The sequence below is a fragment of the Betta splendens genome, chromosome 17, assembly GCF_900634795.4.
Source record: "Betta splendens chromosome 17, fBetSpl5.4, whole genome shotgun sequence".
NCBI lineage: Eukaryota > Metazoa > Chordata > Actinopteri > Anabantiformes > Osphronemidae > Betta > Betta splendens.
The window spans coordinates 4779326-4798655 of record NC_040897.2 but is presented as its reverse complement, the minus strand read 5'-3'; the positions used below and the strand labels follow the sequence as shown (position 1 = coordinate 4798655).

The 19330-nt window shown below is 45.7% G+C and overlaps 1 protein-coding gene across 1 annotated transcript in view; it reads left to right on the top strand.

Moving 5' to 3' along the window:
- The window catches only part of LOC114844614 (probable G-protein coupled receptor 158), a 36192-nt gene extending 17256 nt beyond the window's left edge, over nucleotides 1–18936 (top strand). The window contains exons 4-13 of the mRNA XM_029132112.3: nucleotides 2355–2566; nucleotides 3429–3497; nucleotides 8010–8119; nucleotides 9088–9326; nucleotides 11755–11893; nucleotides 13249–13354; nucleotides 14292–14438; nucleotides 14523–14766; nucleotides 14980–15536; nucleotides 16430–18936. Coding sequence (XP_028987945.1) covers nucleotides 2355–2566; nucleotides 3429–3497; nucleotides 8010–8119; nucleotides 9088–9326; nucleotides 11755–11893; nucleotides 13249–13354; nucleotides 14292–14438; nucleotides 14523–14766; nucleotides 14980–15536; nucleotides 16430–17374 — 2768 coding nt within the window. The 3' untranslated portion in view covers nucleotides 17375–18936. The remainder of the gene's footprint in view (nucleotides 1–2354; nucleotides 2567–3428; nucleotides 3498–8009; nucleotides 8120–9087; nucleotides 9327–11754; nucleotides 11894–13248; nucleotides 13355–14291; nucleotides 14439–14522; nucleotides 14767–14979; nucleotides 15537–16429) is intronic.
- The last annotated feature ends 394 nt before the right edge of the window (nucleotides 18937–19330 follow it).

Genomic DNA, 19330 nt, shown 5'->3' with positions numbered 1-19330 from the left:
GGCAGGATGGTTGGACCAGGGACTGGACTGGACACAGGCAGGATGGTTGGACCAGAGACTGGACACAGGCAGGATGGTTGGACCAGAGAATGGACATAGGCAGAATGATTGGACCAGGGACTGGACACAGGCAGGATGGTTGGATCAGAGACTGGACACAGGCAGGATGGTTGGACCAGAGACTGGACACAGGCAGGATGTGCCTGTTACGCTTTGAATAAAGCACTGGGTCCATAGGAAGGCTATTTTTATGTTATATTCATCTGTATGAAGAAAGCATGAGACATTTGTGCTAAAACAATCACACTCTATCATGAGCCCACTTTAAATGTTAATATTTATGAATTACTATCATATTTTAAAGTCAAATACCTTGTACAAAATAAAATTGACAAACAATTAAAATGGAGCAAACATGAAGTTTAATCATGTGGCTTCATATTATAAACCACCCAAACCTACAGTATGCACTTAATATCATATCAGGTTTTAGATCTATCAATCAGATCTGTCAACCAACAGCTGTTAGTTTAGAAAACAGTCACTTAATAGGCTACTTTATAGTTTTTTGGACAACCTGAGCCACTTAAGTGTGTTTTGACTCTTTCTGTGCTGTGGATTTAAATGTTTACATCCTGACACCTCGACTGAAAGTGCTGCAGCGTCCTCAGGCAGAGAGCTCGGCCCTGATGAGCAAGATAATCAGGCAACTGCCAAGGCTTTTATTCCTGACTTCAACAATACAGCGTCCCAAAGGGGATGCTATGCTAAGCTGGAGCTTTATTGAAATGCAGCGTGATGAGGCCCACAGCCAAAGCGCTCAGCCTGGGAGGACGCTCATCTTCCAAGCTCTCCGTCATTAAAAATCGCTGTGGCTCAGATTGGGTCACAGAAGCTGGTGAACCAGATTCCCCCTCCAAAAGCTCAAATACTATTCTACGTGCATCCCCGACTACATTGTTCCCTAGCAACAGGCCAAAAGGACAGGGGAGAAATAGAGAAAAATACAACCTTTAATAAGAGATGGATTGTTTAGAAATGTGCTTTTTAAAGAAGAACATTTCATCTGAATGTCACAGCTTGTGTTATTGTTAGTGAAGTCAGCAGGCGGATGGACATTAACAAGAAATTCATTTACATTTATTATCCGAGATGGACAATGAAGCCTCATTCTGTTGACACAATAAAAGTAATAACACAGTAAATGTCTTAGTTACTTTCTCAAAGCACCCTGATAAACTATACAATAAATTATTAAGTCAAAAACACTGATTGTTATTAGAATAAAAAAGCACTGTATTGTTTCCAAGGTTAGGAATTTGACACAATTTATAAATAAATAAAACTAATTAAGTAAATAAAACCTTTTGTAGCATGCAACATGTATTGGGCTGATTTCATAATATACTCCTTTTGGTTGATGATCTGTGACCACAGAGGTTTGACATCACAGTGAGCATCTGGCCTCCTTCACTACACAAGTGAAGTGGACTGAAATAAAGTCACACAGTCACTGGAAAAAAAGATGAAGAGGCCAAACAGCAAAGCAGATCCAGTTTCCCTGAAGTCAGTGATTTACAATAAAAAGACAAACTGCGGCGGCGCGACAGGTCATACGTCACGTTGTCAGCAAACCAAACCCTCTGAGCTTGGGTGACTTTGTGACTGCTTGATGAATGGGTGGAAGCCATTTCACATTTACCCGTGATTCCTAGTCAACGTGCTTAACGATTACTTGACGCGTCCACTGTTGGCTCAGCGTTTGCACAGCGTATGAGCTCTGGGACAGAGTTACATGCTTATCAAGCATCTTTTCTACAGGAGCTGTGTAGCGTCTGCGCGGAGGAAACGGAGGATTAAGATGGACTCCAAATCCTGCCACAGCGGAGACGTCACGGGATGATGACATATTTTTGTCCAAACAAAATTGTGTAAATCCACGTTTCAGATGTGTTAGTCTGAATGTGAACAGTCCTAAACCAAAGGTTGGGAAAAGTAAAGTGTGGGAACCACATGTGCCACATTTGTATAATAACGATCACACAGACGAGAGTGATTAAAGGAGCAGTGACACAATGTTTGAGCTCTCTCTCTCCTTCACTGTTCCCTCGTGTGCTTAATTACAGGCTGTAGACTCCTAATTATCGGCCCCAGGCTTTGTGATTTATTGGACTGATGATTTCTGCTGCTTCATAGTGATTAAGTGAGCTTTTAAGACAAGGCCGTGCTAGGCATTAATTAATTAAAGTGATCTTTGAAATTTGCATTTTGATCTCTGATTGGGTATAAGGACACATGTGTATCAGCCTGGGCTTGGATGACATACACATGTAACTCAATGTTCTCATCCACAGGTAAGGAGCGGGTCTTTCACAGGGACGAGGCCTCTGACGTATCGAGCAAGTGCCTCCCCTGCCGCGAGGGGTGCCCCTACTGCCGAGACGACACGCCCTGCATCGTGCAGGAGGACGGGGCTCTGCGCCTGGCGGTGGCCTCCTTCCAGGGCCTGTGCATGGTGCTGGACCTGGCCAGCATGGTGGTGGTCTACCACTTCAGGAGGAACAAGGTGAGCAGAACTTGATGAATGAAATAGAAGCTCCATATGGAAAGGACTGCTAATGTGAGGAAGCAACCAGTGGAACGTAGAGGCCTCATTAAAGGTGCTGTGACCGCCTAAAGCATAGGAAGCTAATGTCCCAATGTTTCTTCTATTGCTACAGTTCAAATGTTTTAAATCCTCAACTTGTAGAACAGTAGAACTGTATGTAGAACAGTGGAGCAAGCATTACATTTATTTACTGCAAGGTGAGTTCATTTCAACCCAATTCATTTTATTATGTGTTTCTGCAGGCAGACATTCATGAGGCTGCCTCTAATCACTGAGCTACAGCTAATAAATCATGTGTAATACATAAACATGCTCCGGTGACAGGATGAAGTGAAAGAAACAGACAACACACACAGTGTAGGATAATTACACCCAGTCTTCATGCGATGTTGAGCCGAATACGTTCCAGCTATTTATACACATTTGTGTTGTTGCTTCACATTCTCCCACATTTCACAAGAAAAGTCCCTCGAGCCCTTTGGATTTACATAAAATACTTCCAAGAGGTAAAATGGGTAATTAAATCTAACCCAGAAATGGGCTGTCATCGCTCATATCCTTGTTTTAGGGGAAGGCAGAACATTAAAAAAATATATATTCAGCTCCTCTTTGTGTTTGTTTTCTTTGAACCCGGCAGGAATTTATTATTTGCCTTTGCCTGGGATAGTAAAAACAATATGAGAGTACAGTTCAAATAGCGACGTCAGGACGGAATCTGAGGAGTAAACCCTCACTTTATGTAGCTTGTTGCATTAAATGAATTAGTGTATTTCTAAGTCTTTCATTGACTCATTGTCTGTTTTTCTTTCCTTATTAACAGAGCATTCGCACTTCGGGCTTCATTCTGCTGGAAGCCATCTTGCTTGGGGCTCTGCTGCTCTACTTCCCCGTAAGTGCCTGTACTTCCTGGGACATGGCAGCAGCTTTTCAATCAGTGCGACCCTCCCTCCTTTAGCCTTTGCCCTAATAACCATTGAGACTAGTCAGTCAGGGTTGAACTGGAGCAGAGCGCTGGTGATGCTGAGCGAGGGCAGAGCGCTCACCTAAACGGCGACCGTGTCAAACACACCACTTCAAAACAAAGAACATGTCTAATTAGTGCAGCCGCACCAGCTTCACTTTGATCCTGAAATTAGGCCTTTGTTGTCTGACTCAGTGGTGGAGCTGGTGAACGTGTGGAGTGGAAGCATGTCGGCGAGTCGACGTTAGAACAACTGATCCACGGGGACAGCAAGGCCTCATTGTGGTGCAGTAGATGCACAGAGCGAAGGAGCTGCCTAACAATAGGGAACAGTTATTGTGTTCATGTTTTCCTATTGGTGCCATACTGTACGTCTGCCCTGTTTGCTTGAAAATTAAATGTACAGTATGGACAGCAGCCTCAGAGGAAGACAATTTATTCCCTAGTGTGCGTGTGTGTGTGTGTGTGTGTGTGTGTGTGTGTGTGTGTGTGTGTGTGTGTGTGTGTGTGTGTGTGTGTGTGTGTGTGTGTGTGTCTGGGTTGACAATAAAGTCCCCTAAGGCAGGAGTTCACTGTGTATCAGAACCTAATTGGAAGCCAACATAGACATTACAACATCCCGACAGCCAAACAATCAGACTGTGAATAATAAAGGGTTTAATGTCATGATTATGTGAAAACGTCCGCTAATATTTTTGATAACACTTACCACAGTGTTCATATGTAAACAATGCCCAGTTGTGTTTGAGTCCCGAGCTTCTCGTCATTACCAGGACAATAACTGAGATTTGCACATGACTATTAGCGTCCCATGGAGCAGCGTGTGAGTCTGCAGGCTCCTCTCTCCTAGCGAGAGGCTCCGTGTGGGTGGGCGCCAACGAGCGCCGTACAGTAGATGTGTGTATTTTCATCCCACGGTGCACCTGGATGGCTGCGTCAGAAGCCCACGTTGAGCGGGGAAGCAGATGGAAGGGACCCATGCGAACCGGAAGAGCTGATATAACGCCTCAGAGGCTCACAGGGGCGGGCGGTATTTAGCCAACGTGCTCCTCAAACACGGCCTTTATTCAAACAAGACACAACCCCACAACAATCAGAATCCTCTGAGAAGAAAGAGCATCTCAGCACCGCTCTTTTTTTTCTAAACCCACTGGAGCTTCATCAAAAGAAAGATATTTGCATTCGAATGCTGAGCCTCATAGTTCTGTGGAAGCATATTGTTCTCTATCCTTACGTGACCACGCCTTGAATTTATTCCTGCTCATCCACAAAATGGATTTGAATTTGTACCCATCCTTCCAGCCTTTCTACCATTTACCCCAAGGATAAGTCAAGTACCAAAAATACCTCCCTGAAAACATCCTGCCACTTCCTTACGCTCACACACACTTGGATTCACTCAGAGGATCCTTTCCCCTTTCGCTCGGCTCCTTTTCCTCCCTTCCCTTGCACCTTCCCTACTCGTCTCTCGCGTTTTCCTTTCATTGCCCCCGTGCTTGTTCTGTCTCCGTCTCACCTTCATGTCTGCCTCCTCTCCTGCAGTCTTAACGTTTGTTGCTGCTGCCGTTTCTTCTTCTTTTTCTTTTTTCAAGCCTCCTCGGCTGAAGCCTGGCGCAGCTGCTCCGCTCTGGTGCTCGCTGCATTTTTAAACACCCCCATCAAGTTCTAGCACAACTCGTTTTAAAAATACATCTGCTGATTAATTGATGGAGGAGGCACGGGTGGCTGGATGCAAACCAGGAAGGCCACCTTTTCTTCTGGGCCGTGCAAAAAAAAAAAAGAAGAGGCAAATACATGGCTTTCTATCCGGCTGTCCCCTATGACTTCTGGAGCGGCGCTGAACGAGTGTAGCACTGCTGGCGCCTGCCCATCCCTCTGCGTGTGAGCAACAGCAGGGGATGCAATGGATTATGAATGTGCTTAAGAAGATTTATAGCTCTACATCTCATGTTATTGTGCGTCTGTGCGTGCACGCGTGCTGTTGCGGCTCGGCGTGTGTCGGCTGTCGGCGGCGGCGGTGATTGATTGATAGAGAGGAGCGGGAGCGGAAGGAGAGATGCGGGCCGGTGCCAGGCAGGATTCCCATCACAAGCACAAGTTAGGAAGAAACAAAAGAAACGTTCCCTGTTGTTACTTGTCTGCTCTGATTTACAATTCAAATAATGTAATGCAGATGCAGCTTGAAAATCAAATAAATGTCAGTAATATTCAACAATCACACCAGATGGATTGAAAACAGACAAATAGTATCAGCGAATGCATCATATGTTGATGCGTATAAAATTAGTTTAGTCCCCAATGACCATAAATTTAAAACAGATCATTTAGACATTTCTGAATCTCATGTCTCAGTTTTGATACGAAGAGCCACAAGGGGACGTGTTCGCACACATACCGTAGTCAGGCAGATCGATGCAGCGACAAGGTTTTCACAAATCAGTGAAAGAGACTTAGAGGCCTGGCAGAACGTGTGCTCGTTCGACACAATACAGATCCACAGAGAACACGAAGGACCAGGCAGTGTGGCTGGGAGCAGGTGGAGCAGGTCGGCCTGGACGCTGCCAGCTGACTGCAGAATGCTAAACAGCTGATGTGTGAGTGGGGGATGGAGCGTTACAGGTGCAGGCTGTCATATGCGAGCAGGCCTTAAACACGAACCACAAGGGAGCCTGACTGAATTAACTCGGCATCCAGGCTTTAATCAAGGGAAGGCAACTGCAATTCTGTTCTTCATTTCTATTCACAGTTCATAACAAATGTCATCTCCAGCACTCTACGAAGTGCAGTAAGGTTTAAGGTTTTACACGGCTGCATAGGAAACACCTCCAATCCCACCTGAGCAAGGATTTTCAATGAAAAACCACCAAAATATGCAGAGACACAAACTCTGAGTTTGGAGTCAGTTCAGAGGGAACTAATACATGGATTCGTCTGAGTAAGGATGCTACCAATAATTTAATATATAATGTAAAGGAGAGATTTTGGTCAAAGATCACATCAAGATTCTTCACAGTAAAACCTGAAGTTGAATTATTTGATCTAATAGGGACTCACTGATAACGTGTACAATACACAAGGCAATCCTACTAATGACTTGTTATATTAAAGGAATTAGAAACCTCTTTAAAATAGACTGGTGCAGTAAAATCAATCTTCTGCAATTGCATGGTGTCTGTGCAACCAGTCATTAGACATTCCCAGGCGCTAGTGGACCCATCTATAAATCCTGGTTGCGGGTTTACAGCAGACCTGGCTCCTTGCTCTCCTGTGAGCAGCATACCAATGACAGCCTCTGATGAGGTGTGTGTCACAGTCCTAATCAGGAGGTGAGAGAGATGTTTGCATGGGCCTACGCGGCAGACATGCGGGTGTTGGGTCAAAGAGGAACAAACCGTGGATTTGCTCAGAGCTTGAGTATGAGATGCCACATATTCTACTTTGTCTTTCACCGTTGGAGTGTGTGCGCCCATTCATATTCCCAATTAGACATTAGTTTCTCCTCTCTGTTGGCACATGGCGCCGTCTGACAGCCTCGGGGTAGACTGCTCGCTCCGTCGAGTCTGTCACAGATGTTCTGCTCCTTTTCTGAGGAAACAAGGTTACAGGTGCTGCGGTGACTTAAGCTTAATTATGCTGGATGCTGTAGCTGCTGTCGCCTGAATGCCAAGCCTTGGTGGGAGTATAGGGATAAATCGCTGGCTGTTCTCCTCGGGGATGAGCTTATGCCGCGGTCACAATGAAAAGGATGCTGTGTGAGACTGTGTGAGGTGATATGATGCAAGTGTGGAAAACATATCCCATCCTATACCTCCATACAGTATGTATATACTAAGCTAGCTAGTACCCATTCTCTCACTCTAATTTTCATTTTGCCACATTAAAAGTCATTAACTCGTTTGAACACATCATTTATTTCTTGGTTTGTTCTTATTGGTAAATGCTTAAAATTATGTTAATGAAATTAGAAAAAGATTGAACAGTGTGGAAAATAGTAAACCCAACATTTTCCCTGCAGTAAAATATTTTAATAAGACAAATAAGTTCAGTTGACAGTTAAACTCGAGCTTCTTTATTAGATGAGTTGAAACAAAATGCCAAATAATAACAATCAACAATAACAATCTACAGTTTGACATTTCAACAAACAACATGACAAAATATTGATATACAGTAACAGAGATTAACGTCATCAATATCACCAAAAATAATTGCTAAATTCAAGTTAGTATTCTATTGTCCTAGTCCTCCATTAGATGCTCAACTATGACTCAACTGTATGTGCTGGATGTGTTTCTGTGCTTATGTAAAGTAATGCAGAAACTGATTTTCTTGGCCTCAGATGAGACGAGCCTGAGGTGCCTGCGCCGGACCATCAGCATCTTTTTAGCTTGCTCCATCACTACCCTCCTCTGTGTGTAACTGCCCCGTGTCCCTCTGCAGGTGATGATCCTCTACTTCCATCCCAGTGTGTTCCGCTGTATCCTGCTGCGCTGGGTTCGCACCCTGGGCTTCGCCGTCATGTATGGCACCGTCATCCTCAAACTATACAGGTATGTAAACCTGGACCACAGGTTCTGGTTCAAAGAAGCTGATAATAGCTCGTACGGAACGCCCACCGCTCCGAAGCTTAAGTCATTATTAGCTATAAGTTGCTGAAAGCCTGTTACTCAGTTTAGCGTGAATTGTGTCAATCATGTCCTATTTATTGCTGAGAACTGTCTTTGCTGCGGATGATGCAGATTAGAGCTGCGGAGCAGAGATGAGTAAAAGCACCTTGTTATAATGGAATAGAGGAGGAATTAAGGAGGCGTCTTCATTTGTCTTTTCCCATCACTGATACAGGACATTGAGGTAACCATCTTCCATGACGGGTCTGCCTTCTCTCCTTTCCTCCTTTCCTCATCTTCAGCCTTCTCTTCCTCTCTTTTCTTCTCGCCTCATGTCGTTTCTGCTTTTTTCATTGTCTCTCCTCATCATGTTCCCTCTCCTCTATCCCCCTGGTCGCCCTCTCCTCCCATTAACTCGCGCTTCTCTGAACTCGCCTCTCACACTGAACACTTTGTGCAGACACATATGTTTGCAGTTTTGCCTGTAGACACGTGGGAATTAGATCTGGCCCCGCTGCGTCTGTTTGCTAAAGTATCTATTCAGACACACACTCACTCACTTCCTGCTCTTCAGCTCAGAGTTAAGTGTTGCTGAGATGGGAGTAAAGGGTCAAAGGCTGGCCAGAGTGTTCCCTTAACAAAATTACCAATTGGCTTTTTCTCATGCTCGCTGAGTGTGAAGTGTGCTCGAGGGCAGGCTCTTACAGCTGAATATATCAGAGATGCAATAGATTTGTCACAGTCCTGTCGGGGAAAGACAGACGAGAGCAGCAAACAGAGATTGGAGGATTTTCCCGTCTTTCTTAATGATCTTTTCTTCAGATTATTTCTGAGTACAACGTGATGCTAATTAAACACCAATGAACTGAATGAACGGTCCTTCCTCCTTCTTCCTCCTCTTCGTGCCTCAGGGTGTTGAAGGTCTTCCTGTCGCGTACGGCCCAGAGAACGCCCTACATGACCAGCTGGCGGGTGCTGCGCCTGCTGGCTGTCATCCTGCTGGTGGTGTCCTGGTTCCTGGTGGCCTGGACCTCGGCCGTGTGCCAGAACCCGGAGCTGAGCCGCGCGCTGATTGCCGCGGGCGTCACACCAGAGGGGCTGCAGTTCAGCGCGTGTCTGCTGGACCGGTGGGACTACATGATGGCCGTCGGTGAGTGTGTGTGTGTGTGTGTGTGTGCTGCTGTTTCCAACTTCATCTTCCACCAGTCTGTTGTGGACACACTCCCTCTTCTGTGCTTCCTCAAACTCTAATGTCCAGGTACTTCTTGAAATGTTCAGCACAGTGCATCCTATGCCAGATGGGAACAGGCGAAAGGAAACTCGACCTTGTATTAATGCTAGCCCTGCGTCTGTATGCTTGATGTTGGCCATTAATAGAGCTACAGGCCATAAAATGCTCACAAACACGGTGCCTGCTTGCCAAAAGACATTATCGTAATAGGTCTGTTTATTTGGTGCCACGCAGGCCAAGCAGCGCTTTGACAAACATCTGCTCTGAACTCGAGGTTAAACGGGAGCAGATGTGACTTTCAATGACGTCGGCTGTTGCGATTGAACTTTTCTCACACAAACAATGTTGTGTTAGATTAACGCTGAAATGCTCTAATAAAGGAGATAGACTGCCCTTATCTGAACGGAACCTCAGAGCAGGGACCAAGGTGACTTTTGAATGTTCCATACATCAAAATCAAGAAGGTATCTCTGTGAGGGAAAAAAAGCAATGAGGAAATCAACAACAGTATTAAACAGTAATAAACAATCTGTGAACAGTGGGAACGCTCATATCTGTGTTTGCAGACCCAAAAGATGACATGTATTAAAACGTAAATATACAAAAACATTTATTTGCTTCAAACACAACAGTTCTTTGATTTCAACTGTGACGTTTTATAAATCATAACTTTTGTTTATGTATTATACAAACTAGAGACAAATTGAGTGGAGACCTGCTTATAATGCATTTACCAACTTTGCTCACTTTACTGTAAATATCGTCCCTGAAATTATCAGAATTAAAACTGATGGATTTGCAGCTCTGTCCTCTAACTTTGCCTTCATACAGTGCCTTTCTAACGATAGGCTCTTGAAGCTGCAGGCAGTGATGGACAGCTCACTGAAGCCCCTCTGACAGCAGGGGAGACTAATCCTGTTTGGAAAGAGGAAAAAAATGGATCCTTGGGAGACGCCTATGAAAGCTGATAGACAGTCAGAGAGAGAGAGGAAAAAAAGAGATGGAGAGATGGAAAAACAAAGCAGAACGTGAAGCTTGTGACAGCTGGAGCGTGTGGGGATGCGGGCAACGATGCAGGGACGGGAGTTTTCCACTGGCGGAGAGAGAGAGGGAAAACCAGAGCTGGGGAAAACAGCCGAGGCAGGACGACCAGGTGTGTGTGTGTGTGTGTGTGTGTGTGTGTGTGTGTGTGTGTGTGTGTGTGTGTGTGTGTGTGTGTGTGTGTGTGTGTGTGTGTGTGTGTGTCACAGGACAGGAAATGCCGTACCTCGGCTGCACTGAAGGACAGGCAGCCCGCTTCTGAGCTCTGGAGGTCTCAGGCTGCAGCGCTGATGCTGCTGACGGGGATTAATCCAATTGCTTTGGTGTGTTTCCTCCTACTTTGTCATGACGCCCGCAGGGGAACACATGTCTGTGTGTGTCTAGATATGGATAAATCGTCCAATTATGTCCAGAAATATTATACAAACAGCTGGCGCAAAGCAGCATTAATAGTGTCAACAATAGGAAATTCATTTGAATCCGCAATTAAGTGGTGTTTGCTGGAATTGTTGTCATTTGCCTCCTGCCATGCATCCTGACTCCGAGGATCAGCACCATAATTACGGATGATTTATCCGCGAGGGCCTTTCATGAATATGAATGGAGTATAATCAGTGTAAAGACTTTATGAAGTCACATGGCAACACAATGCTTGGCGCTGTTTGGTGTCTGCAGGACAAACAAGGAGATCGTATCAGAAGAAAAACTCCATTTGATATTTCTCCAAATTGCAAAAGAAGCATCATCTTGTTTTATACCAGACAGCGGCTGTTTGCTCCAGGACATTATTTCATACCTCTAAACCCCAGCGACCCCGAGGAATCTCCTTCATCATATCCAAAATAATTACTATTGATTTTAGCTACTGACGTTTCTCAGGGTTTCATTTCACTGACAACGAGCTGACACTGTACTGCAGGCGCCTGCGCTGTGGTCTGAGCCACGTTTGCAGACGTTGAGAGCGCAGACGTTTTAATGCCTTGTAAATTGAGGCCACGCCGCGTGACCTCGTTGGAGGCGAGGACGTGCCGGCATGCTTTTTGAGGAAGCAGACGCCTCAGTAAAGGGAAAACTGCAAACATGGGGGGTTCTCGCTGGATTAGGATCAATGGAAATTATCCTAATCATCTGTCCTAGGATCTGTCCATCAAGACAGTGGGGATCTGATGTCAAGAGAGCTTTAGAGGAGCTGCTACTCAAACCTCACAGTACATTGAGATAAGATCATATGTAACTAGACACTCAGCGTTTCTTTTGTCCCAGGTGTTTCCTGTGACGTGTTTCTGGGTTGTCTCTGTTTCCCCAGCGGAGTTCCTGTTCCTGCTGTGGGGCGTGTACCTCTGCTACGCCGTCCGCACCATCCCCTCGGCTTTCCACGAGCCGCGGTACATGGCTGTGGCCATTTACAACGAGCTCCTCATATCGGCCATCTTCTACATCATCAGGTAGGTGAACCCAGTGGTTTCTGGGTGAATGTCTTTGGAAAGGAGACGAGGATGAGTAAGAGGCCAAGCCATTACAAGCACAGCATCAAGTAGTGGTAAATGAAGGAAATCATAGACTTGAACAGCAAAACCAGCCATAACCTGATTTTTAGTTCACTCACAGCTGCACATTCTTTCTTCTGTGAGGTGGTTTTGGTTGAAGGCCCAGTAGTGTTTGAAGTCGTACTACCTCTTACAAGCCTCCTAAATCACAGCCTGCTTTGTCAACCCACTGCAGTGGGATTAATCTGGTCAGATGTTTTTTTATAAAGCACCTGTGCCAGCCTCGGGCCAAAACTTCCATTCATCACACTCTCACCAGTCAAACTGTTCATGATTGAATATTCACTCCCATAGGCAGCGGTCTGTTCTGCTCTCGCGAAGAAAGTATCAAGCCTTTAATCTGAAGAGAAGCTGAACAGTCCTAACGCGGCGCCCCTTTCGCCAGCCGTGCAAGATGGCTGTAAATCAGGCGGATCTCGCTGGCTGGGGGATGGCACCGGCTCTGTTTGTTCAGAGGCGGCCTGCTACTGTGGTCCAGAGATAAGCCAGCGCTCGTGTGCAGTAGGATGTGTCTGTGTTGATGATGCTTCACACATACTAAGCATGTGAATGCGACGACCAGCAGGAAATGACCTCACACATCCTACTTATATCAGAACCTGCAGAAATAATCTGTTCTATATTCCATACTGTATATTGGCTGCATTTTCATGTACAGTATTAGGTTGTTACAGTAGGTGATTTACTACAGTACTTTCACTATAGCAGTTCAGGTACAGTAATTACTGCTCCTACCTTAACTCTCAAGGCATCGACTCAAGTCAGCAATTGCTTTTTATTTTCCCCTAGTTTTGAGCTTCGCAAAACTTATGTTTTACATATCGATTGGCCTGACAGAATGAATTTTCTTTCCCGCGGACCCCAAGGCAGGAGAGGTAGGCACTTACAGGTTTAGATGAGGGATGACACACTTAAATAAGTTCCTACGCATCATTTCGCATGTGTCAGTGAGGAACAGCAAGCAGAGTATGTCGCTTCCAGGTGTCGCATCAGGGGCTGTGACTTATTGAAGGTGCATCTACTGTAGCTCCAGCTCAGAATATATGCATTACCTTCTGAGCCGTCTTTCATGATCTCTGCAGACTGACTCTAAAACCAGACAAAAACTTTAACAAACAGATACAGCTCTTGCCCAGATTTGCTCTCACATCAGCTCACAGTTGGTTTCTTTGAAGCAGTTATGGGACTGAAATCTTTGTTTCTATGCAGATGAGCTCAAATGGCTGCTGAATGACCGAGTGCTTCTCCTGCAGGTTCTCTCTAGTGCCGGGGCTGCACCCTGACTGGATGCTCATGTTGTTCTTTGCTCACACGCATCTGACTGTGACTGTAACTCTGGGGCTGCTGCTTGTCCCAAAGGTATTGTAGCACATGAATCATGTCGGGGTCATTAGCATACTGAGCTGCCAGTCAAATGTATGGTTTTAGAACAACTTAGCAGATTTATTTTATGAATAACTTTATGTACTCAGAGGGGTAAAACAATTAAATTGAAGTCTTGTCAGCAGCTGGGGGGACACGTTCCTGGAACTGGGAAATGATGTAAATCATTTACTTTGACCTACAAGGTTTCCGTGCAAAACTCCACGGAAAAAAAAGCTGAAAGAAAAGCTGAAAAGCTCTAACGTAGGAGAAAATTTGACTTTCTTGTCCCTAGATAATGATAAAAATGTATTAAAAAAATGTTTGTATAAAGAATTTTATATGTCTATAAAAAGATCTATATCATTCTGTTTCGGTCCTGTGCCTTGTACTTTATGCACAACAATCATCCTAAGTTGATTGAGATCCAGAACACTGTCACAACTACAAGTGTCCACAGGCGAGTTCGCCAACATTACCTCAACTCTGTTGTAACTACATTAGAGGTTATTGTAATTTGGCAAATCACTCCCACGGGTGTCTTTACGTTCAGTCTCCCAAGTCTGATGGAAAACATTTAATGCTCCTGCTGTTGCTTGAAGCGGGGCACAGCGTCCGTGCTGTCTGTTCTCTCATTCCTTCCTAATTAGGCTCCTCACAAGTGCAAGCCAGTTGAGTACGCAGAGATAATTACGCACAATGGGGGGGTGGGGGGTGGGGAGTGGGGTAGATTTCAAACAGCGTATTTTCCTGAATCGGGCCTGAATATTTCAACCCTTTGTTCAAGCAAACCTGAAGATTTTGATCAATTAAGTCAAAAACAAATTATATTAAATATAGAATTGATTACTGACAACTGCAGGACAGAGGTGCTTGAGAAACTTACCAGTTTGCCAGTGTGTTGTTCTTTGACCTTGCTCTCGATCTGGCTTAGTTCCTGTCCAAGGGGACCCAGGCCAGGGATGATATTGCCACAGAGGCCTATGAGGAGGAGCTGGATATGGGAAGATCTGGCTCCTACCCTAACAACAGCCTCACGTCAGCCTGGAGCGAGCACAGCTTGGACCCAGAGGACATACGGGTGACAGTTCACACGTATACGAGTACATTTAGGTTAATAAGCAAAAGTGTGTGACACTGAAGGTATATTCCGAACTGCCTCCAGGACGAGTTGAAGAAACTCTACACTCAGCTGGAAGTGTACAAACGCAAGAAGATGCTGGCCAACAACCCCCACCTCCAAAAGAAGCGCAACTCCAAGAGAGGCCTGGGACGCACGCTGATGAAGCGGATAACGGAGATCCCAGAGACCATGCACCTCCACCGCCAGTGCAGTCGCGACGACGGCAGTGAGCACGGCAGCAACCGCGGCACTCTGAGGAGGAACCCGTGTGAACCAGGCCTTCACGGTAAGAGCCCGCCGAGCTCAACTGCGTTTCACCTTCGAAATGAGGAACATGGCTGAAATTGTAATGCTAATGCTAAATCTCAACATCATGCCACGTAGATAGTTTAATTATCATGATCTATAAAATCCAAAAACAAAAACCAACATTGCATGATTAAACTATAAACATTTAGGTATCTTTCCTCCACTGAAGTCAATCTGTTGTTTTTCTCAGGCAAAACTCAGGATGAGTTGATGAAGAACAGTGTCATGGGTCTAAAGAAGTCACTGAGTTATGACCACGTTTGTGATCAGGAGGTGGAAGCTGGAAACCAGACTGGCTCAGCCGTGGGGGACAAGGTTCTTCCCGTGGGGGGTGCTGGGGAGGGATCTCTTCTGGGGTCCCTTATCGGCCGAAGACACACCAAGAAACAGCTGGAACCAGCTGCCACACCACCGCGGCTGGAGCCGGCCGACTCCACCGAGTCTGTCCCTCTGTTCTGGAAGTCAGCCAGCGTCCACAACCTCACTCACGAGAAGAGACCCGTCCACCTGCGGACCTCCATCATGCAGAAGTCTCTGAGCGTGATCGCCAGCGCCAAGGAGAAAGTGCCAGGCCTCGGCGGCAAAACGCCAAGCGTGGAGGACACTGGCAAGAAGGGGCTGAAGGGACAGCAGACCAGGATGCTGTCAGAGGTGGATGAAACCCCTGAGCACTACCCAAAGATGATCATCAGCCTGTCGGTGGAGTACTCCAAGACGCCCATGAAGATGGGCATCATGAAACAACAGGTGAGCTTTATTCTAAGTCCACATGTAGTCGATTCTTAATCGATTCGAACAGTGTTCTGGCTGATCAGCTGAACAAGAGAGGAAGAAGAAGCAAAATACTAGTCTATTCTTTTAGGAGCTCCTCTTTGCATGTTCCTCCTCAGATCAGATTGTAGGACGAGGCCAGAGGACACAGCAGGCCCCATGTCCACCAGCTCCAACTTCAGTGGCTGTGCCCTCAGCTTGGGCTGCAAACACCATGCTTTACAGTTTGTTGTCTAACTACACAGCCAGCAGACACTGAACGGTTTTAATATTAATGTTGTGCTTCTGGGCCCTCAATAATATGTTTCCACTCTCTCTTTTGTGGGATGCTTCAGATGGGTCTGGGTCTTTAATTGCTGAATGCCACCAGGTAGAAATCTGTGTCTTGGATACTATACCATAGGTGACCTTTTCCGCATGCAGCCAGTCATGGAATCCACCAGCAATGTAAAGGATATTGATTACAGTGGCTTTAGGTTACAGGTCACCCCTAAACCTCCACTGCATCACGAGCATGAGAACCCGTCTGAGAGGACCCATCGAGTGATGTCTGATGCAACGTGCCGGAAGCCTTAAACAGAGACAGAGCAGATCGTTGCCTCCTTTTAATGATGACCTGATACCAGCCCAGCAAATGTTCCTGTTTATTACAAAGTGAACATTTTCACATTGGAGACGGTCAACAAGGCAAAACTGTGTTGAATCCTGTTGAAAAAGAGGAATTTCAATATTGTGTAGTTCATTTATTTGTTATCTACTCAATTTTTATGCACAACATACAGATTTCTCTGAATAGTTTGATTTATTTAGACTGAGACTGGTTAAAGGCCATTAAATAAGTAACAAATGGTTTGTGTGTCTTCTAACAGGTGAGCGGCAGCCAGCCGTCCATTTGCTCTGAGACTGGTAGGAGCCTTTATGACGTGTCTGAGGTTTGTCCCTGGGAGCTGGAGGAGCCTCAGACTCCCTCTGAAGGGAAGACGCAGAAACATGTTTCTATTGCTCCTGGAGAAACGACTTTGAGTCGGAGAGGCAGCAGCAGCAGCTCGGGAGTCCCCAAAGTGAGTCGGTCCCAGCAGAGGCAGAAAACAGGGCAGTCACCCTCCAACAGGCGCCGCTCCAAAGAAAAAGCAGGAGAAAGGGAGGAAGGCAGGGAGATGAGGAAATCCCATCCACCGAGTTCACCTCTGCCCCTTAAGCCAGATGTGTGCCCCTGGGAATTTGACGAGCAGCCCATGCTGGGAGGAGACTCAGACTCCATCTCCCCAGACAGGATCAGGCGTAAGAAAAGCGTCACACCCACTGATGGGAAACCAAAAGGGCTTCACTCAGACTACTCCAAGTCTACAGGAAGCCTTCTGCAACCTCCCTCCCTGATGGTGGAGATCTGTTCATGGGATTACACCAACACCCCCCCGCCCAAGCAGGACAAGAGCTGCAACAGCCCAACCACACACAAGAAGAAGCGGAAAGGCTCCTGCTCGTCCAACCACAAAGCAGAGAAAGGCCGGGAGAAGAGCAAGGAGAGGCGCAGCTCCTCCAGCAAGCCGCCATCAGAGCGGAGACGGGTCAGCCAGTCGTCAGAGTGCAGCGGCTCGGCTCCCGAGCGGCGGAGAAGCTCCACCAGAGACCCAGAGGTTATGGAAGTCAGGAGGGCAGAGGCGACCAACGCCACACAGAAAACCAGACCTTCGCCAGACAGGAAGAAAGAGTCACTGAGCACTAGTTACAAACCCGCGGTGATAAGTGGAGCAAACATGGCTGACGTTTGTCCCTGGGACTTTCCGGAGCAGGACTCTAGCGAGAGGGCATGATGGCTGCCTGGGGGGGGGGTGTCTTTGCACACTGACAGCACAGTGGACAAAGAAACCGAACGTAACACGAGTGAAAGAATGTTTTGGGAGATGAACATTTACTCTTCTGTCAATGATGCAATCCCAACATTAAAGCGAATGATTCACCGACATCGTGTTCGACGCGAGTCCGTTTTGAGGAGTTTCTATCTTGCACTTTTTGCTTGCACTTTTGTCAAAGTTACTTTGTTTGTACGTTTCATCACGCCGTACGTGAAGGCGATTTGTAAATGAATCACATTTACCAGCTGATCAGACAATCATTGCTCACAGATGATTAAATATTGATGCGTGTGTTTCCTGTTACGTTGATGATGGAAAAGCAGACGGGGCCAGTGACCTTAGGAAAAACAGGACGCTGGCACCGAGAGGTGGGACCAAAGCCCTGGACGCAGCTGGGATGTCTTGCCTTCGGACCCAATCCATTATTCATGGCAGAAATATGATGTGTTTGATTATACGATCACAGGAACGACAAACAATTGGAGGAGATCAGAGGAGGAAAAGTAACGTACTGTAGTTTTCTAAAAAAGCAATTGCATGTGGCAAACTACTGTATCAAGCATCCAAGTAAATGTGTATTGATCAAATATGACAGTGGAACGTTTGGTGTCATTGTTACAGTATTTGTTTCCTCCTTTTGAAAGTGATGTGCTACACGTATCAGAGCTCATGAGGACCCCCCAGCGGTTGACACCTTATTAAGGCGTCGTGTCTATGAAAGCACTGTTTCCTGACTGTACTGTATCTCCACATGTCCCAAAAAGAGATGGCTGAGTCGTTGAAGGACCAAAAACCAGAGACGATGTGAATAATGCATCTTTAAATCACTTAGTTGCTCATTTTACATCAGCTTGAATGCACCTTCCTTCAAACCTTTGCACTTATTCAATCACGTAAAATCACGTCTATGCATGACTTGGCATTAACTTTTTTTTTGCCTCTCACCGACAGAAATATGAGTAATTTACCATTTCATCATCAGCTTTGTCAACAACAGCAGCCAAGCCTGTGATCAACCACCCACCACTGACACCTCATGCAGCACAGACGCATGCGACAGTCACTTTAGCTTCATTATGGTCGTGTGTGTGCATGACAGTGGAATCACATGGTGCCATCCTAGACAGAAGGTCACGAGACGAGAGAAAATAAAAGCCTGTACAATGAAATACTCACGTGGTGGAATAATCAAATTTAGATATCAGATGTCGTCATGTATGGATCAAGTGCTTCAACCTTCTGTCTGAGATCAAGACAAGTTTCGCTTTAGCTCAGCAGGGATTCGGGAATCAGTGAGTGGAAGACTTGATAAATATACATGAACCAGCACTCAAACGTTCACGCGCTGTTTCTCTCCGATAGTTTTAGGCGGTTTGAATGTTGTAACCAGCCCACTAACTGTATCTAATGCTTGTTATGCTGTATGGGAGTATTTATATTGTACTTTCATTTTGTCCTGCATGTACATACAGTAATTGCCCTGTCTCAGCTCTGAATTAAACCTTTCTATAAAAACCCTACTGTCACTGATTTTGGCTCTTACTCAACTTCAGGACATTTACTTTAATGATTATTAGTATTAGTAATCGTCTGCCAGCATATAAAACACCAGCTGGAACCTACCACCCCAACAGTAACATCAGTCCATCCTACAGCAGGTGCTTAATGTCCAAACACTCTGTACAACACTGCCCCCTGTGGAAAATAGGGATCATAGCTGCCTTCAACTACTATTAAATTTTATTCATCTAAGCTGTAAATCTTGATCCTAGTTGATTCCTGTTCCTAGTGTTTAGAGACTTGCTCCGTAGCTACACACATGTACCTGGACACATTGTGAAGTTCTGAGGTGCAACAATTCATTTTTAACCCCTCAATCTTTAGCTTTAGATTATTTTAAGATGTAGAATCTTA